Source organism: Bos indicus, chromosome 10 (assembly GCF_029378745.1).
Source record: "Bos indicus isolate NIAB-ARS_2022 breed Sahiwal x Tharparkar chromosome 10, NIAB-ARS_B.indTharparkar_mat_pri_1.0, whole genome shotgun sequence".
In the NCBI taxonomy this organism is placed as follows: Eukaryota; Metazoa; Chordata; class Mammalia; order Artiodactyla; family Bovidae; genus Bos; species Bos indicus.
Genome location: NC_091769.1, coordinates 61,932,213 through 61,953,910, shown reverse-complemented (window position 1 = coordinate 61,953,910; position 21,698 = coordinate 61,932,213). Strand labels below are relative to the sequence as shown.

The window sequence follows — 21,698 nt, the reverse complement described above, 5'->3', positions numbered from 1 at the left end:
AACTTTATTGAGTAATGGCAAATGTTAATTTGAGTAGGAATATGTCTACATTGGGCTTCCCAGGTGGCGCTAAAGGTAAAGAACCTGCCTGCCAATGCAGGAGACATAAGAGACGTGGGTTTGATTCCTGGCGCAGGAAGATCCCCTGAAGGAGGGCATGGCAACCCATCCCAGTATTCTTGCCTGGAGAATCCCCATGGACCGAGGAGCCTGGTGGGCGACAGTCCATAGGGTCACAAAAAGTCAGACATGACTAGTGACTGAGCACACACAATGTCAATATTACACAGAGAAAAGTGATACAAGGGTGTCTTCTCCACATCAAAAAACAAAGAATGGGCCTGATAGAATTATCAAGATGTAATTGTTCCTGCTAGGATCTGCAACTCACCACATTTTGGCTCCCAAGAGTACTGTCACATTTCTTGAAACTGGGCTCTAGCTGAGGCTTCCTTGGTATTCATAAATGTGGGTCTTGCTATTTAAAAAAAATTTTTTTTATCATACCGCACAGCCTGTGGGATCTTAGTTTCCCAACAAGGGACTGAACCAGCCCCCTGCATTGGAAGGCAGAGTCTTAGCCACTGGATCACCAAGGAAGTCCCTGGCTCTTGCTATTGAGTCAAATGTTGATGGTGTATTTATCCTGAACCTCATCAATCACATTTTCTGTATTTTTTCTCATCTGCCATCAGCTCTTTCTTTCATTTGACATGAGGCAGTTAATTAAGCTGGTGCTAATACATCTAGACATTCTGCATGGAAAGTGAGTAACGTGAGCAGCCCAGATTCTTTCCAGAAGGTTGAGTGTCTGTGAAGCCTGTTTAGTGAGGTGTTTTCCCCTCTTTCCCATTTCTTAACCCAACAAGGCATTGCTGGCTACTTTTGTCCTTTAGAAAATAAAAAGTTCATGTGTTACCCACATATAAAGTTCAATTATCAAGCAAAAATTGTAGCTTTATTCTGTACATTGAAAAGTTTTCCAGATTTTATATTTCTTTTCATTATATTCTCAAATTATTCACCTAGTATCATTCAAGGAAAATGTATTTGTTCTAATATGTTGATCAAATAAAGCATTGAAAAGGGGAAAAAAAAAGAAAGAAAATAACAGCAGTGCGATGTATAATAGCAGGGCTTCTAACCAATATTTCATTGTGTCATACAGGGACCACGCAAGCTGTGTGTTAAAGAGATGAACAGTGGCATGGCAAAAAAGCAGGCCTGGCTTATAAAGAACAAAATCAAGGCGTTTTATGCAGCAGTGGCAGCAGATTGTTTCAGGGATGGTGTCCGAAGTCTCCTTCAGGTAAGGCTGGCATTGAGGGAATAAGTACAGAGGCTAAAGACAATTAGCACTCTGTGGTAATGAAGCTCCCAAATGGAACTGTCCAGTTAGGCAGATGAGCATCAGAGATCAATACAGATGGTTAAGGAATTCATTTTGAATTCCTGGGGATAGGCAGAGCTAAAACAGAAGCAGAGAGGTTCTATTACAGTGAACTATGAGTGATACACTGGAAATGGAAAATGAGGTTGCCTTTGGCCAACAGCATATATTCTGTCTCATACTTATTGAAATGCAAATTTGTTCTGATAGTTGACGACATTCAAGATCCTATTAAAACTTCAAACTATTTTTACATCTCATACTGCATATAGCGAGGCTCAAGTCAGGCATTCTTTTACTTTTTTCTTTTGCAAATAGTGTGAGAGCAGCTGCAAGACTGGACTAAATAAATGTCTGGTGATCTGGGCATAAAATCTCCCTCTCCTCCTTAATTATTTCCAGAATGTTAAATAAAATGTAATAATCTCTGTGGTTTAACACTAAAGCTCACAGTTCTTCCATCTTTTCTCCCTTATTCTTTCCTCTCCTTTTATAATACATAGAATCTTTCCCTAGTTCTGATTTTCTAAGTTTAAAGTGCCAGAGAATTCTAAAACAATCCAGGAGAACCTCAGAAAGTGCAGGGCTTGGCTTTCTAATAATTTGGACTTCAATATTGTTGGAAAAACCTGATTGTACATATACTAAATGATATATTTAGCTTTCAGAATTGCCATCTACAGGAGTGTCAAAATTCAGGATTGCATCCAGTTAACACTGATGGGTTTACAGGCCAGAAAGAAAACACATGAATTAAATTGTAATATTTTGGAGAATAAGAGTTTTTGCTGCATTCCTGTCTCTAGTATCCCCAAAGAACAAAGTAGCTGTACATATACAGAAACCATTTCTGAAAAACCTATTACCTTCTTCTGAATACCAATGAGCCTCTTTTCACGTTACTAATTTGATAAACTGGAAATAGATGTCATTGCAAGATGCTGATTTCCCTTTCAGTAGCAAGTTATTTTTCAGTAGCTCTTGGGTTAAATGAGTTGGGAAGGTTACACATTTAATGCAAAATTATCATAGAAGGTTAGTAAAATAATAAGAATCTCAACTAGGAATGAGACAACAAATACAGAATAAGAACATGAAGAGGGAAGACACTGGCATGTAAAACAATTCACCTATTAATCCAGAAGAAATTGCAAAAAAAAAAAACAAAAAAAAAACTTGACATGAATTTCTTCAGAGAAAAACAGAATAAGAAAGGTCATGTCAAAAAGGGCAGGACAGCGTAGTATTAAAGGAAGCACTGACAACTATACCATTTTGAATAAAACCTTCTTTGCATCTAAAAAATTATGATATGAATGGCCACGTCCTCAAATCATAGTCATGGAAAACACTACCTCCATACTGCCATGCCAAGGGCCAGATGACAGCTCTAAGGAGCTGTTCTGCTACCTGTACATTTCCAAGGACAACACACGAAATGAGGAGGAGGCAAAGCTTATTCCAGGAACCCTCTCTCAGTGCCTATCTTTTTTTCACTTGCTGCTGTCCCTTCAATGTCCCACTTTTATCAGTTGTGCCACTATTCCCATGACCCAGAATATTCTTCCTTCACTTCCGCTGCTCCCCTTACTTTCACTTGGCAACATCTAACCAAACTGCCAGATGCAAAACAAATGTCAGCTCTCCCAAGAAACCATTCAGGAAATTTTCCCTTACACGTCCACGTGATTTCTTACTGCCTTTGCACATTAATGATTTGTGTGTAATTATGTGTATGTATCAGTCTTACTCTAAACTCCTTCAGGCCAAAGACTGTGTCTCCCTGCTCTCTCACAGCACCTAACATAGCACTTTGCAATGAATAGGTGCTCAGCAATATTGCCCGATTAAATTTAATTAACTGGAAGCCATATCCTGTCATCTAATGGGGGGAATGAAACTTCTGGTATGGAAGATGGCTATTAATGATACCGTCATGTAAGAGGATTAGATTCTGGAAACATAGCTCAGTTATTCTTCAATAAAAAATGTAAGTAGAAGTTTCAGTGATTCTTCTATATAGGAATTTTCCAAACATGGATTTTATTGCTAATGACATTATGGATATAGCAGGTGGAAATGAGCTTTGAACCACTAAGTTACAACACGCATGCCAACAGTTAAGCCAGCCCTCACTTGATTTTAAATTATTGAACCATTTTAATGAGTGTATCAGAAGAAATGCAAATGACTGCTAATTTAGAAAAGCTACATTTCTGTCATCTAAAATCCATTTATGGCTGAGATGATTTAGAACTAATCTTTCTATTTTATGCTTGGGTACGGGCATGAAGGACATGCACTAAAATGTAATCTAATCTTCAGAACATTACTTCAGTGCTCTTTTGGACATTATTTTTCATTTGCAGAGGTAGCTTCCTGGTCTGGTAAGAATTGCCCATGTGTTTATCTCCTCTGTTTAGGCCTCGGGCTTAGGAAGAATGAAACCAAACACTCTGGTGATTGGATATAAAAAAAACTGGAGGAAGGCTCCCCTGACAGAGATTGAAAACTATGTGGGAATCATACAGTAAGTGATGGCTTTCAAGACGCGCTCTTGTTTGTAAAGCACTAACCAGGGCAGTACATAACTGACTCTGTTGTACAGAATAAATTGCCCAAGAAGATGATGTTCCCCTGGTACTCTGAACTCTTTAGCAAAGTGGAAAAACACTGCCAGTATTAAAACTTGAGGGAATCGTGTCATCAGAGGTGGGGGGTGGGGGGGGACGGAAATTCAGTGTCAGAGAAAAAGGTAAATATAAAGAGTTACAATCTTAAAACCTATTTACAGGACTAAAAGGAGAGGACAATTAGGTAAGGAAGGAATTGCTTTTTCAAAACAGTTGGAATCTTGGGTTGGCTGGTGTGCTCAACTCAGTGATCTTATCTCGAGCCTCACTTCTCCCTTTGTGATACAAGAATCCACATGGCAGGTGCCTCTGACAGGTAAAGGTTAGTTTATGGGCAAAAAGTGAGTTTAAAATGCACGTGACATCTAATATCTAAAAATGGAAGAAGTCGTGGGATAGGGATAATAATGCTAATCCTTAAAAGACTAGTTGGCACCAAGGCTAATGTCCTTAACGTGAATTATCCCACTTAATTCTCACAAGAAGCCTTTGAAGTAAGGACTATTACTGTTCTGATTTTATGAGTAGAGACATAGACATTAAAAATTAAGTAAAAGGCAGAAAATGACAAGTTTTACAAGAAACCTAGAATTCTGACCCAAGACCAACCAAGTTCAAAGTTTAAACTAACGAACACAATGCTATGCGACCTTCAAAAGCACATGTATACCCAAAATTTTACCTGGCTTGGTTCCTTCTTTTAAGTAAGAGAAGACAAATACTATCCATACAGAACAACTCAGGGTGTCCTCAGTGACAATTCTAGAAAATTGAGCTTCTCTTCCAGGCTTGAAAATACTTAACCAGCTTTGTCTCAAGGAGGGTGATATTAGCTAGGCCTAATGCCATCTTTTGTGTCAATAGCTCAGAAAGTGGAATATTTCCTCTGTCTGATTTCATACCACAGGGTAGAGAACATGCCAAGAAGTCTGACTGCACTTAGGATTCCATAATACACAGGAAAAAATTCCTTTCCCCTTCAAAGCATGTATATACCCAGTGCTTCTTATACCAGGCTCTGTCTTCCGGTCTCTCCTAGAATGAGCATCACATTTACCATTATTTGGGGGAGATTTAGGGAACACAACAAAATATCCCCATATTAGTTCTATTAAAAAGAAATACAAGAAAATAATTTTCATCTTCTGAAATTATGTGCATTACTGATCAAACAATCGTTTAACAGTCCTCCTAAGGTGGGGAACCCACGTATTAAATGCATCCTCCTGAACTGTGTTCCCTAAACATATGACATCTGGATGCCATGTGCTGCTATCTGGCTCCGACTGGTACTCTAAGGTCAGTAGCTTAGAGCTAAACCAGGTGATCAGGGACAGAATTTTGCCAGGCTTAGCAAACAGCTTTTTGATATATTTAAAATCACAGTTAGTTGCTGACCAGACATTCTTAGAAATGGACTAGATCCACACTCTGTTATCCTGATTCTTTAGTAAGGTTTCATCCTCATCTTTAGGAACAAAGAGGGGTGGAATAAAAAGGAAAAAATATGTTAATCTTCAGTCAAAGAGTCCATAATGATATATAAAATTATCTGAGTTCATCTTCCAACCCCCCCTACCATCTGAAATATTCTAAAATTTCAAATTACCAAAATAATCAAACCCAGTAATATTAAGCTGGGGAGACTCCTGGCTTTTATACAAATTAATAATTGGTAATAAAAGTTAGTGTTAAGGTGGATCAATTTGTACTAGTATAAAACTTAGCTGGCTTGATAAAGTGAAGTGATTTTATTACCACAGCAAATGGGGTCAATACAGAAGGAAGACAGTCAGATATCCATTTTGTATTTCTCTAACTTTTTCGTTTTGTTTTTTTAATGACTTAAAGCACAGTATTATTATTAACATAAAGGGGTATCACTACAGTAGTATAGTATTTTATTGATACCATTTTGTTTGAGTAAAAGATTTTAAATTTCATAATATTCATAAGTATGATTTAATTTTAATTAGACTCTGTATTCGTTTTCATGGGCTGTCATAACAAATTACCTCAAAGTTAGTAGCTTAAAACAACACAAATGTGTTAGCTTACAAACGTGTAGGTTAAAAGTCTGACTGTCCAAAAGAGAAAGAAAAATACCATATGATATCACTTTTTTGTGGAATCTAAAATGATACAAATGGACATATTTACAAAACAGACAGACTCACAGACTTAGAAAATAAATTTAAGGTTACCAGAGAAAAAGGAGGTAGGGGAGAGATGAATTAGGAGTTTGGTATTAGTAGGTACAAACTACTATATATAAAATAAACAACATGGTCCCACTGTATAGCGTAGGAAACTATATTTAATATCCTGTAATAAACTAACAGTTCGGTTCAGTCGCTCAGTCGTGTCCGACTCTTTGCGACCCCATGAACCACAGCACACCAGGCCTCCCTGTCCATCACCAACTCCCGGAGTCCACCCAAACCCATGTCCATCAAGTCGGTGATGCCATCCAGGCATCTCATCCTCTATTGTCCCCTTCTCCTCCTGCCCTCAATCTTTCCTAGCATCAGGGTCTTTTCAAATGACTTAGCTCTCCACATCAGGTGGCCAAGTATTGGAGTTTCAGCTTCAACATCAGTCCCTCCAATGAACACCCAGGACTGATCTCCTTTAGAATGGACTGGTTGGATCTCTAATGGAAAAGAATATCAATATATAACTGAATCACTTTGCTATACACTGAAAACTAACACAACATTGTAAATCAACTATACTTCGATTAAAACAAAAACAGTCTTATACCAACTCCCTGGGCTGTTTTCCCTTCTGGAGGTTCTAGGACAGAATTCCTAGCCTTGCCTTTTCTAGGTTCTAGAGGCTTCCCACTGCTCATAGCCTCTGTCTCCATCTTTACAGCTTTTGATGGGTCAAGTCCTTCTCCCATGACATTGCTCTGACCTCATCCTCTGCTTCCAAATTTTACTTTTAAGGACCTTTGTCATTATACTAGTATCCTGGTCCTGGATAATTTTGCCTAACACAGAATTCAGATACCTTTTGTGGAACACACTGTCCACTTTTTATAATCAAGGACACTTAGAAACAGGATTTATCAGGATATTACTTCGTGGTACTTTTGCTAGAATGGATATATTATATTAAGTGAAGTTCACTTATGGTTCAAATTCTGAACGGATATTCTTACTATACTGAATAATAAATACTGAACTTATTTATATTACTATTTGAAAATTCAGGTTTACTTTGGCAAGAGACTTTTTTTTGCATATCTCCATAGTTTCTGGGAAAGGGTGACCAAATGAAAAGTCTCTTTGGCTTTCAGATCCATAAAAGATTAAACAAAGGAACTCCCAAGGAGAATATTTCAAATGAACTCAAAGTACCAGCTGGTCTGCTCCATATTTAAGGGGAGGGAAAATATTTTATTAGGATGGAGATAAAAGAGCTAGTGTTTCTTTCCTTTCTAGATAGTCTAATTCCATTGGGTTGAGTTTAGAGAAGATACAATAGCTAACTTCAACAGGACACAGTTGCTCTGAAAAGGTGTTACTTCAAATGGTCTCTCTAAAGTCAATAATGAAAGTTTCTTAGAGGAACTGGAGACATTTTTAAGTTGGAACATTTTGTCAAAAATGTTGTAGGATTCCCCCTCAATGGGTACGCAGTCTGGCTGATAATTTCAAAGGGTCTTTGTGGCCTTGAAACTTCTGTTCAATGATAGCTTTGTTTACATTAGAAAAGAATGAAATATTTTAAATAATCAAAATTCTAATCTTAAAATTCTAGTTGATAGTATTGTTTGAATAAGAGTTAGTTACCTTTCCTCAGAATACATTTTTAAAAGACATAAAGGGAAAACAAACGAGCAGAAAAAGCATCAACTCTTGGCTATGTTCAAAAGTAAATTTTTGTAGTTTAATTACATTAAAATCCATAGAAGTTTAGTATGGGTCCAAATCTTGAGGGCTAAGTGAGTCATTTAAATCGCTAACCGTTTTGTTTCCACTTTCAGCGATGCATTTGATTTTGAGATTGGTGTTGTCATAGTCAGAATCAGCCAAGGGTTTGACATCTCCCAGGTTCTTCAGGTGCAAGGTACGTACTTTCTTTATTCACCAAGAAGATATTCATTGAGCACCTCCTTCCCGCCTGGCATCATTCTAGGTGCAAGGGGATAGTGCAGAGCCCAGCACAGACAAAACCTGCTAACAACAGAGCTCTTGTCAGGACAGCATTCTTGCCCTGACACGAGCTGTGTACCCTTTCCCTGTGCTTTTCTCATTGTTAACATAAGCGGTGTTTGTCTGGCTCATCAGAAATATAGAATAATTCAGGGCAGTTATCAGTCTTCTCATCACAAAACCAGAAACCTAGTATCACTAAAAATAAGTACTTTTGGTGAAGTAAACTGCCAAATTAATTTTTGCAAGATGTTTCAAAAAATGAAGACTAATTATTTCCTTGGAAACCCATGTATTTTGTTTAAGAGTCTATGATCAGGTTTGTAGCTCATATGGAAATGAGCCTGAATGTATCATGCTGTGAATCACTAATCTAAGTCAGGGACAGAAACACTAATTCAGATTAGTGATTCTGCTTTTTCCCTGTAGAGGATTCCAGAAACTCCTTGTTAAGTCTTAGAGTATAAACATACCCTCTTGTGTGTAAAGTGAAGGACACATCTAAAGAGTCAGTAAAACACTAGGATAGGGCCCTGACCCTTGACTCACTCTTTAGCTGAACTTCACAATGGAGTCCACTGACAAGATGACACTACAACAGGAGGATACTTGGGGGTAACCTCTTGTGTGCCAGGTATGGTGTATACTGCAGCGCTGGGCAGACTAAGACTACTAAGAGTCTGTATCGACAAGGATTCATAGCCTTGTAAGGGAAATGGGTGCACTGTTAGTGTGATAATAGGTATATTAATAGGGTACTATGGAAAAGGGAAAAGGGGCACTTAACTCCAGGAAGGCTTCCTGGCCAAGTAGGAGCTGACTTGGCAATGGTTGGAGAGAGAACAACGAGAATTTGAACAACAGCATTCTTGGCAAAGAGGAGAGCATTAGCAAAGGTATGAGACTATGGAGGAATGAGGAATATGGACAACCGAAAGCACATTCATATTACTGAAGCAGATCATAGTGAAATATAAGGCTGGTGATAAAAGATCCTGATTTCAAAAGGCTCATTTGCCATATTAAAAAGCATGGGCCATATTCTATGGACAATGAGGAACCGCTGAAGAGATTTGAAGGGAGGGAATAATATGGTGAAATTTGAGTCTTAGATCTCCTACTCTTTCAGTTACATGGAGGGTGGACTTGAAGAGGACTAGACCAGAGACAGAAATATAAATCAAAAAGATTTTCATAATCAAAGTCAGAGCAGGTGACAGCCTGGACTAGAGCAGCCTCTCTCAGGGGATGGAGAGAAAAGGACAGTGTACTTCGGAGGTACAAAAAGCAGACTTTTGGGTTTGATAGGATGTGTGGGATGTGAGAGAGGGACAAGTGGAAAAAGATTCCTTGATTCCTTGGCTGGCAATGAACGGTGGTGCTATTAGTGGAAATGGGAACCACACGAGGAAGAGTAGTAGGTGTAATGAAGAGATGTCCTACGGGAAATCCTACTGGAAATGTCCAATAGGCAGTTAGATAGTCCCAGGCTGAAAGAACAAATCTGAACTGGAGATGTTGATTTAGATGTTTTGGGTCAAATTATATACCCCCAGAATTTGTATGTTCTAAGTCCTAACCTCAGAATGTGGCTATATTTGGAGACAGCGTCTTTAATCAAATAGGTAAGGTAAAATGAGGTCCCTGGTTGGGTCCTAATCCCATGTGAATGGAGTCCTCATGAAAAGAGATTAGGACACTGACAAGCACACAGGAAAGATCACATGAAGTCAAAAGGAAAAGATGGCCATCTGCAAACCAAAGAGAGAGGCCGCAGAATGAACCAACCCTGCCAACACCTTGACCTTGGTGTTATTTTCTAGAACTGTGAGAAAATAAATTTCAGTTGTGTTCTGCCCATATATATATGGTATATATCATGGCAGCTCTACCAAACGAATACAAGGAACATCAGAATTAAGATGATAATTGAAACTGTGACACTGGAAAATACAACGCAAAAAGTGTGTAAGAGTTGAGAGCCCCAAGGCACAAGACAAAGGTCCCAAAGGAAGACCAAGCCAGGAGTGGCCAGAGACAAAAAGGCACCAGGAGTCTGTCTTGTCATGGAAGTCATGGGAGCAGAGTGCTCAGAATGTGAACCATCAGCATAAATACCAGTAAACTGCAAAGGAAATATAATTGACATGGCACAGACAATCTTAGAACAATGTCTGTAGAGCAGTGTTGACAGGATCCAGAGTGCAGTGGGTTAGGGAGAGAATGCGAGATGATGAAGCAGAGAATGTGGATATGGCCCACTTTAGGAGCCGAGGAGAAGAATAAGGTTGAGGAGGTCTATATAGACCTTAGAATAGGAGAAGTGTTTGTTTCTAGGTGAAAAAAAGAAATGGGTTCTAGAGAGTAGGAAAGAGATGGCCATGGAATAAGATCCTGGAGGAGCAGGAAGAATCAAAGGAAGGGCATGGATGGAAGAGTTGGTGTGACACAGAAGAAAACTGCTTCATCTTCTAAAATTGGAGTAAAAGAAGTGAGGATTGATGAAGAGTTATGTGGATTTTCAGGAGTGGTAAACTGAGGAAGATCATTCACAATATTCTCAATTCTCTCTGTGAAGCTGGAGTAATTTTGCTAGTTGTCTGCTTTTTCTCTAGTGACATTTGATCTCTGGGGTTGAGAGGATCAGGGTTTTGCTGGGTAGGGTCACAGAAAGGAAAAGCCTGCAAGAGATTTGAGAGTGCAAGTGGCTGATGGGTTCAGAGTCTTTTTTTTTTTTTGGCCATTTCACCTCTGTCTTACCCTAATAGAAGGGACCATGAGTGAATGAGGTGAATTTTATGATGTAACAATTCTTTTGTTGCAAGGGAGCAGGAGAAAGAAGAAGAAATTAGAAATCAAGCATTTTTATAAGATGGAGAATCACTATCTGATATGTATACTCTATAATTCTGCATGAAGAACTTTAAAACTCAGAGTAGAATCCATTCTATGTAAAATTGTTGTGTTAAGGTTATCTTTCATGCCTTCAGCCTTTTCTTTTTCATGGACCTTTTACATCTTCAGGTCAGATATACTAATTCTATGTGGTAGTCATGATTAATTCATATTCCTTCCTAATAGAATGTAATGCATTAATAGCAATAATAGCTACACTTCCAAGCACTTACTATGTGCCATGTGTTATGCTTCATGTTCACACGTATTACAACAGTTATCACCTCAACTCCCCTATCAGGCAAATACAATCATTGTCCCCATTTTACAGCTAATAAAACTGAGGCTTAACTAAATTCACAGCACCAGTAATTGATAGAGCTAAGATTCAAACCTGTGTCTATTTGAAGCCTCTATTCTACCTTTTAAAAGAGAACTAGAGGACAATGACTTATGTAACGAGAAGCAGTGGTGAAATCTGAGAGATAGGAATGGAACAAAGCCGTTTCTATCTGTTCCTTAAAAAACCCAGCGTAGGGGCTGTTTGACTATGGTAAGATAAACATGACACTGCGGACAATCACAAGAACCTAATACTAAGAGACCTGGTTTATTAACTTCTACATTTTAATTTAATTTTCCTGCCTTTTGAGTTGTCCTGTTTTTCCATCTAAAAAATAAGAATGCAAACTATAATTTGTATTAAATTACACATTTGCTTTGTATGTTGATCTCTTCAGGCTGAAAGATGTGATGCGGCTCCCACCCCTCACTGCTCCATCTGCCAAAATGCCCTGTCAATTTAGTTCTATAAAGCAATATAGCCAGCAAATTCTGTATATTTCTGAAAGAATCCTGGCAGTGAACTGCATCCCCTTTTAATTTCCCAAGGGAATTATCTGATTTATATCAACTTTGATGTTTGAAATATTTTTGCTTCTTAGGAAGTAAAAATGCAGTAGGATGCTAATAAAATAATTATAAGTACCAATTATCTAGAGTAAACCAAAACAACATTACACAAATACATAAACCTGCAGAAAAACAGCGGCATAATGATAGAAATTAACTTCACCCCACATTTCTATGCATTGTTTTGAAGTTTATGTAATTTATGCCACAACCTTCATATTAGATTTTGAATTGGAAGAAATAAGCTTTCATTTCATTGTATTATACTGTAATACAGGGCTTAATAAGAGCCTGATAAATCTTAAGTATTGCATTACAATATGTTAATGATTATCATCATAGCTTTTCCAACACCGACACCACGGTGTCATCACAGATTATAATTTAAAGGAAATATTAGCAATTCAGAGTGCTCATATAGTGTAGTTAATAAAGCAGTGAATAGAAATCAACTTTATAGGTAATTTACCAGCTAATGACAATTATTTCTATACTGTGTCACAGGCTTATGTGAGGAGAATAATTTTTTATGTAAATAAGATTGATGTTCATAGCATTATAACTTGTATACTGCAGCAACTCATCCAATACTGATGGCTGATAGTTTCTCTTAAGAAGTTAATTTATTGCCTGACAACACACAAAAAAATGCAATATTTCATATTGCTCACTTCCCAGGGGTATTTAGCAAGTTGCCAACTACAACATAGAGTCCAAATTGTACTGGTAGGAAATAAGGTGATGAGACGTGATTCGCAATATATTGCGGTCAAGTGTTCCGTGGAAGTACTGCACGATTTATGACCATCTTGGAGCGCGAGGATTCTGCTGTGTCTGATGGAGTGGCTTAGCAAAATAAAGACAGATGGCAGTGTAGTAAATAATCACTTGATTGGAAGGCGACCACGGCAGGATTGCTTCCTGCCTTCAATTCAGCTAAACTTCACCTCGGGTACGGCACACTGATTCATGTGAGCATTTACAGCTTTGAGTTGATTGACCAAGAAAGAATCATAATTTAATAATTAATAAAGAAAAAGGATGCTGTGAAGTCAGAGGGTACGCAACTCCTCAGTGGGTTTCCCTGCTCGCTCTTTTGTTGTCAGGTAATTGACTACTCTCTATCCTGAAGATTCAGACTGAATTTCAATTGTAGAATCCTGCCTATTTCTAAAAGACATGTTAAAAGAGGGGGGGAAAAAAAGACTGGAAATAGACCATTCGAGGCAATCTTGACAACTAAATTGAATTTCAAAATAGTCACTGCAGTTGGTTACTATATAATCAATTTATAAAGCACTTGAAAATAAACCAACTACTGTTCAAGTGGTTTTGGCATTTGCATGAGGTTACAGCTCAGGCTCCACTCTTTGTTCTTCCTGTGAGAACTGTTTGGGGTATGTAGGAAGCCTTGGTCAGAAACTCTCGCTCAACGGATAGATCCTGAAAGTCTATGCTTTTCTGCCCCATCATTAGAACCCCAGGGATGCTCTTAATCTTGGCATGAGAGAAATGCAGGCTCTTACTCTCTCTCCCGAGCAGTATGGCTTTGTAAATATGATATAATATGAAACTATCTAGTACGCAAGATTCCTAGTCGTACCAGTGCCCAGGGGGTGGCCAGTTCCAGGGTAGGGAGCCCTTTCCTCATCTCTCATCCTTAGGGTTAATCCCACATGCCCTGCCTCTGTCATGTGGAGCCTGATCTGTACTGTTAGCTGCTCTCAGCCCCTCTTCTTGTAACTCTGTACAAGGCATGAACTCTCCTCCTTTCAAACGTTGTCTTTTATACCAACACCCTCCATGCATACACGCTATACACACCCCACCCCTGACAGCCCTTCACTTGTTCTTGTTCCTTTGTAGAGATAACTTTGTCATGAATGAAACAGAATTGACCTGTTCTTTTATTTCAGCAAAATATTCTTGAGTGATTGCGGTGATGGGCACTAGTGAGGCATGAACACATCTAAGAATGTTTGAGCAGGAGTCTGGGAAGCCTAAGCACAGGCTTTGGAGTCAGATAGGTCTGGATTCAAATTCAGTTACTCTAATGGGAATAACCGTAATACCTACCTCACAGGTTTGTTGTTTTGGATTAAAGGATATGATGGCTGCACAGTGTTTGGCATTGTACTTCACACAAAGTAAACTCTCAATAAGTGGTGGAAATGAAATCTGACATAAGCTACCCTCCAGGAGTTTACAAATTAGTGGGGTTACAATAGACATGTATCTTAAAACTCTATTCCATGCCACATAGTTTAGTCAGTGGAATAAAGTTTGAAGAAGAATATTATTAAAATATGAAATGTTATAGAAATTTCTTGCCTGAGAAATTTGAGGATGGTTTTTTTTTCAAAACATGCAGACTGGGTATTGCTTCATCAGGGAGATATTGGAAGTCAGAGCAGATTACTGATGAAGGACAGTAGAGGGATGAACACTAGAATTGGAAACAGAAGATGGGGGTCACCAGCTGTGCAACCTCGATCAAATCACTTGAACTCTCTAAACCCAAGTTTCCATCACAGTAAAATGGGGGAGGGGGGAATGGGGAGAATGTTACTAGCTCTGCTTTCATCCTAGTACTCATGCTGGGATGAAATCAGGCACTATTGGAAAGAGCACTGTGAATCCTGAGTATCACAATGTCATGGTTGTGGTGGTGGTCATGGTAGCGGTGATGAAATGAGTAATTTTCAGGCAGCCTTATGGCAATCATCACATCTATCCACTCCTATTCCCTTGCCTTATCTCTCCGGTGATTAAAGGCACACTTTTACAAGTCAGCTAGCCAGTGCTCCAGTTGAAAGAAATGTTTTGACAAAGTCTACTCGTGATTTCGCATGCAAACAGAGGCAAGCGGTGGGCCACATAGATAATGCAGGAGAAAAGATAATCAAAACGTCACTTCTACTTAGCACTGAAAAGAGAAAAGGAGGGACTGCACAGAAGGAGGCCTTAGATCACCTACAAAGTGCATAATTAAGAATTAACTTTAATAAGAGTTTGCAAAATCACTTTGAGTGACCACTGTGTGGATCTGAAAGTCCAAGATGTCCAAGCAGGCAGACTTTAGCCTTTAGAATGGATTCTGTCAACCTCTGTCTCTGTTGTCTTTGAGGAAACTGCTGAATCTGACTCGCTCACACAAAGTCTGGTTTTGTCTCGCAGGCCTGGGATTTTGCAGTTTGCTCTGTCCAGGATGGGCTTTGCACATACTTTCCGAGCACATTATTGGAGCAGCTCCCGGTTCACTTAGCCAGCCGAACCCTTTACAAAGGAGAATTTATTTTTCCCTTCCTTTGTCCAAATTAGAGGACAAAAAAACATGGCAACTAGTGGCTAATCACAGGGTATGCTGGAGCCTGCCAAGAAAAGAAAAGGAAAAGAATCCTCTCTCCAGTGCAAACTTTGCAGTTGCCCCTAGAGGAGCTCAGCAAATACTTGCCTTCCAGATGACTGCAAAGAATAGGTTACCCTACAGCCGACCCCTTGCCATACCCCACAGAGTGGGCGACAGTTGGGGGCCCATCACCCAGGACAGTGAAGCTGCTGCTCTGGGGCAGCCTGCCATATGTACCTGTATCCTTAGGGTCTTCTATTTAAAATGGCAATTTGGAGGAGACCAGAGTTTTGGGGAATTAGCTTGGCATTACACCATGTACCTGAGTGTTTAGGTTCATCTAAGGATAAAGAGTTGGAGGTTAATAAAACAACTCTGAAATAATAGCAAGAAGCCAACAGCAGAAGGTCTTCACATTGCATAGCATGCAGAATTTGGAGTCAAGCAGACTCCTTTGTGGAGAAGACAATGGCACCCCACTCCAGTACTCTTGCCTGGAAAATCCCAGGGATGGAGGAGCCTGGTAGGCTGCAGTCCATGGGGTCGCTACAAGTTGGACACGACTGAGCGACTTCACTTTCACTTTTCACTTTCATGCATTGGAGAAGGAAATGGCAACCCACTCCAGTGTTCTTGCCTAGAGAATCCCAGGGATGGGGGAGCCTGGTGGGCTGCCATCTATGGGGTCGCACAGAGTCAGACATGACTGAAGCAACTTAGCAGCAGCAGCAGACTCCTTTGCACTGGAACCCTGTGATTTGCTGGGTGACATCAGACAAATTACCTAAACTTTCTGAGCCTCAGTTTCTGCACCTACAAAATGAGGATAATAATAGTAGCTTTCTCAGAGTTGTTTGGGAATGAATAATATGCAGCATAGACCCTGGCACCCGAAGAAAGTACAATAATAATTAACTTCTAAAATAACTCCCAGGCTTCTCAAAGTCCTTGATATGCTTTGCATGCCTAAGCCCATTTCTAGAAGTTGCATAAATCCACTGCCTATAGAAATGTACTCATTGCTTTGTTCTCTAAGGAGCAACAAAGCACCATGCAGGGCTTGTTGCTTATTCTTTTTGCAAAGCTAGGGAGTGGGAAAGGCGAGGGGTTATGATTTTCCATTTCACAGATAGGAAATCAGAGGCGTAGGAAAAGTAAGTGACTTGCCCAATGTCACATGAAGCCAGCAGCAGAGCTGTAATTGGTTAGGACCCCAGTGCAACACAGCGTGTGTTCACCTTTCGAAAGTCAGGCGTAAGCAACTCTTGTCTAAGCTTTAATGCCATTCATCTTATTTCTTAGATTTTCTATAGCTGCTGATCTTGAGAACCTTTGAAGCTTTGGGGAAATCACATGGATGATTTGACCTTAAATCTCATGCCACTGGCAAAAGATTAATCGCAGGCACCTGGAAAGGGGCCAGACAATTCTGTGTAGCTGAATAACAGCACCGTCTAGGGATGTAACTGTCCTGACAGATTTAGTTAGTACATAATTGATAAATCTAGAGTTTGTATAGCTTCACTTCCCAGAAAGAAAAGGCAATGGGCTCCAAGGGTTGACATTTACAGAAGCCCTTCTAGTGTTTTGTAACACTGAATCTAGGTTTTCTACTCTTCCTCCAAACCTAGCTCATTTTCTAAGGTTCTGTTCTCAGCAGGCAAGAAGATGAAGGGATCTGACAAGACTCTCACCTTACCACTGTAAGCAAGAATGTCCATCAGTCTTTAACACAGTCATATGACTGCCCTGATCCATGCGGGTTGAGGCCAGCAAGGGATGCAGTGCATTACCTAGCAGCTAGGAACTTTCTGTCACCATCAGAATCCAAGAAAGATAAAAGGCATCCAGACCCAACATCAAAGCTTAGAGAACGGGTCTAAATCCTGGACAGGACATTTTATACAGCTTGACTCTTATTGCAGACTCAAGTGTCATGAGGCCCTTTTTAGTAATGTGGACTTTGACAGGCGCACAGAAATGTCAGCTTTTATTTCTTTTGCTTTGGTCACTCACTCTAGAAAGTATTTTACTTATTGGAAAGACTTGGTGGTGGTAAATATTTTTCACTGTAAGTTTATTATCAGATCTGGTTCTCTTTCTTTAATTCTTATTCTCTAGTTTCATGTTTCAATTCAGGAGGCACTGTTGTGTGTCTGATATACACCCAGCATACTTCTGTAATTTTGTTACTCCTAGTTGTAAAATATCTGGTAGCTCAGATCAGTAAATCAGTAGCTTTCAGTGTACAAGATCTTACATACAGTGGATCTGGTATCTTGTTTTGCCAGTAGTAAATAAAGATGGCATTAAATAATCCTCCTCCTTTGCCCTCACAAATAAAAAACTGTGTCCTCATGTATTATAACTTAACAGAGCCAGTTTTCTGAGCTAGTTGTTACTTTCTGAATACAATTTATTGATACGTGTTACTTCTAAAAAACCATTCAGAAAAATCATATTATGCATAAATAATCATTTAATTGCATAGTCACACCATTTTCAATATTGAAATCATTAGTAAGACCGTTTCTGGAAACTTTGTTGTCCTGAGTTAAGTAAGTGATTTTTGTCTTCTTTCATCAGAGGAATTAGAGAAATTAGAACAGGAGCGGCTGGCTTTGGAAGCCACCATCAAAGACAATGAAAGTGAAGAAGGAAATGGAGGCATCCGAGGCTTGTTTAAAAAAGCTGGCAAGCTGAACATTACTAAGCCAACTCCTAAGAAAGGTAAGTGCTTTTAAGATTTACAAGAAAAGTTACAAAATGAGCCAAAATGAATCTTCAGGGGTCAGTAGTCAATATCTAAGATACTGGAGGCATTGTGTGTAGGTAAGGACTAAAAGACATTTCCTTAGAGAAGACAGTATGGCTAAAAGGTAGAAGCTATTGTCACTTATTAACAACATTCACCCCTTTGTAACATCTTACCGTAAAAACTCTCTGTTTTAAAATAATATTTAGTTTCTAAGATATATAGTGGGTAAGCAGATTGAATGCCATAAGAAGCAAAAAAAAAAAAGTTCTAAGTTAAGATGTAAAGGGGATAGAAGTTCATGACCTAATACCGAAACTGGTTTATCTATACACACACACACCTTGCAGACATTTCAGGAGACTGAAAGTCGACTGGTACAGGCAAGAAAGGGATCCAGGTAGAATTCTAATTTCAAAACCATCTTTATCACAAGCCAGAATGCTGGACTTGGAACTTCATAGACACTAATTACCTGCAGATTTTGGCTAGATGGTACACTTATCTCTGAATGTTCAGTGTACATCCCAGGAATGGAGGACCACAGAATGAGATCTTGTTATAAGTTTTATAAATAGGTGATTCAAATGACTGATTTTTTTTTTGAAAATTGCTCTCTTTGCAGAAACAGTTTTTTCATGAGGTCCATAGCGACCTCTGCTGGTAGAAAATTAGAATGTTAAGGTTCATTTCTTTCACGCACAAATAGTCCTGTAGTTCATGAAGTCCTTCACTGGTGTAAAGCCCAGGAAATATTACTTCTTTGGCAAGGTCTCCAAGTCAAGTAGCAAGATCCAAATTGAGACTTAGCAGGCTGCTGGTCTAGGTTGATAGGACCCAATCTTTCAAAGAGGCCATCTCTTTACTCTGGAAGAGGTTTGGTTCAGTTTTCTTATTTTCCTACTATGACCCAAGGACCAAATTTAACCTGTAATACAACATTTTTGTATATCTACATAGCATTATGAGAAAACCAAACATTTCTCCCCTTCAAATACTTAGAGGTACCCTTGGGTGCCAGAAATATTTGATTGCCTAGGGGAGAACCTACTAGGTATTACCTTCCTTAAAATGACATTTTCTAGAAAAATGATGTGTTTGAATCTTAAGTTGGAGGTACATCAAGTCTTTCCAGGTATAAATATTAGAATGAGACCCTCCGGATGCTAACTACTATCATCTTTCCTTTTCAATTGTTTGATGTAGTCATGAGAAGAATTAACTACCCATTGAATCTGCTCTGTGCAACAGTACAACCTGAGAAGCAATGGAAAATGTAGAAGTCATAGCCCATACTCTTCTCTAGCTGTTGGGGAGGAGAGAAGTAATAAGGTCCTTATTAGTGAAAGTGGAACTTATTTATTTTGGAACCCCGTTTCTGCATGACAATACTTTTAGCAAAAACATACATCTCTGAAAGTCAACACGTCTCATTGTTCAGAAAAGCAAAATTATGTTTTGTTTCAATGCCTAAATTTTCAAGCACAGCTCTGATAGTAGGCCCCTTTACTGCTCTGGGCTTTTGTCAGTTGAGGACTCTTTGGAGTTCTAGATCAGGACCAGCTCGGCCTCCAGGCACTCATACAGGAGTCCTCTGGATGCTCTGATCTGCTTGTAAGTAGGGGCAGAGTTTGGTCCACTTGGTAAAGATATTTACTTCCTCCTTTAGCAGTCCTGAGATAGAAACAATATGAGATAATTGCTTCAGAACTGACCAGCTCCACCTTGGAAACAGCAAAAGACAGAACAAAGCATCCTGAGACCCTCTTAGATCAGAGAGGAAGCTCTAACGAGGCTGTCAGCTCTGCTCTAAGCACGATGCTGACACTACCGCTTTGAAATAGAGCAATGAAGTCACAACTTTCAAAGATGTGGAAATGAGAAATAATACATAGGGTGTAGCAAAGAAACACCTACTGGCGAATAGGAATGAGGGTTCTGGTAAACACTGCCCTACTTCCCTGGTACACTTTCACTGTGTCCATGTTAGGGCGGAAATAGCATTAAAATATTTTTAAGTACTTTATGTACACCCTTAACTGTAACTCAAGAAGAGGTAATTTTAATCCATATTTCCTGGCTTTTTCATCTCATTCGCAGAGATTCAAATAGCTCAAGTGGCTTTACCTTAGACTCACAAGATGCCAGGAAAAGAAAGCAGAAGAGTAAGCCAGGTCCATGTTAGGACCAAAGGGTCATGGAGAGTTGAGATGCTCAAGGTCCCTAGCAACCTTTATAATCCAGACATTTCTGGAATTCGTACCAAAATTGTGCTCAAATGAACATATTGTCTAGCGAAGGAATACTTCTGATTCTTTGGTTATCTCTAGAAAACCAATAACTACATGTTCTATTAATACTTTTAAGTACATCTGATATTGTAACCTGAGTTATATATGAAATTTAGGAAAATGAGGATATTTGGGGTTTTGTATCAGATAATTTAGCATTGCTACATGTCTAAATAATAATTCTGCACTGAGACAGATTACTAAGGATCTGAAAAAATTCACTACTCTATAATAAAAACTGTAATCGTAAGATCAATATCAAATTTCTCTGAACTATGGAAGGTGATCTAAATTACTGTGGGATTTGACCTTTATCTTTTCTTTTGTGGAGAATAGGGCTCACTATTTTCCCATAAGTATAAAAAACACAAAGTCATGATCCTTCTTCTATTTTCCTGAATAGATTTATTGGCAAGTTATTTTGTTTCTTTCCTCAAAAGACAAATGGATGTACTACTTTCTCTTTCGTTACAGATAGCAGCATTAACACAATCCAGTCAATGCACGTTGGGGAGTTCAACCAGAAACTGGTGGAGGCCAGCACCCAATTTAAAAAGAAGCAGGGAAAAGGCACAATTGATGTTTGGTGGTTGTTTGATGATGGAGGTAAAAAATTCCAGAATATACACTAGAGAGCAGAATTTCTTGTTGATAAATTTAACAAACTGCATGGGAAGGTATATGAAAACGGTATCAGTTAAAGAATAACATTTCCGTGTTCTCTAAAGATTTAAATTATTTAGGAGCTATGAGTGTGGGAATGAATACAGATATAATTGGATATGCTCATCCTTTCTGTCATAATTTACTCTTTTTTTCAGGGTTAATACTCCTTATCCCCTATATCTTGACTCTCAGAAAAAAATGGAAAGACTGTAAATTAAGAATCTATGTTGGAGGGAAGATCAATCGCATTGAAGAAGAAAAAATTGCGTAAGTAATTTATCACTTGTGTTGAAGCGTTTTTGATGTTTGTTGCTTGAATGCTTTAATTTTAAAAAACTTTAAGTGTCTTTGAGGCACAATAAATTTAAAGACAAAAAGTCACCACGCTAGGCCTTAGGCTTGCTTGGCTTCTGTCAATAAATTATCTGCGTAATTTTTCTAATCATTGTCTTCAAGTCCTTTTATCCCCTTCCACAAATGCTGTCAACAAGCATTTGGCATGGAAGCCCTTCTCAAGTCTTCAGTGAGAGCATCATTATCTTGTATAATGTTTATTTTCTTCTGACTAGTAAATGCATCCAAGAAAGGAAGAGCCTGAAGGCATCTGTGTCCAAATTCTGTCCAGTTTCTTCTGGGAGAGTCAA

At 38.9% G+C, this 21,698-nt stretch overlaps 1 protein-coding gene across 3 annotated transcripts in view; it reads left to right on the top strand.

The window, feature by feature from the left end:
• The window catches only part of SLC12A1 (solute carrier family 12 member 1), an 87,994-nt gene that overhangs the window by 53,861 nt on the left and 12,435 nt on the right, over nucleotides 1–21,698 (top strand). For all 3 annotated transcript variants that reach the window (XM_019968881.2, XM_070797600.1, XM_070797599.1), the window contains exons 18-23: nucleotides 1,169–1,309; nucleotides 3,814–3,920; nucleotides 8,018–8,100; nucleotides 17,929–18,072; nucleotides 20,863–20,994; nucleotides 21,210–21,321. In XM_019968881.2, the coding sequence (XP_019824440.1) occupies nucleotides 1,169–1,309; nucleotides 3,814–3,920; nucleotides 8,018–8,100; nucleotides 17,929–18,072; nucleotides 20,863–20,994; nucleotides 21,210–21,321 (719 nt within the window). The remainder of the gene's footprint in view (nucleotides 1–1,168; nucleotides 1,310–3,813; nucleotides 3,921–8,017; nucleotides 8,101–17,928; nucleotides 18,073–20,862; nucleotides 20,995–21,209; nucleotides 21,322–21,698) is intronic.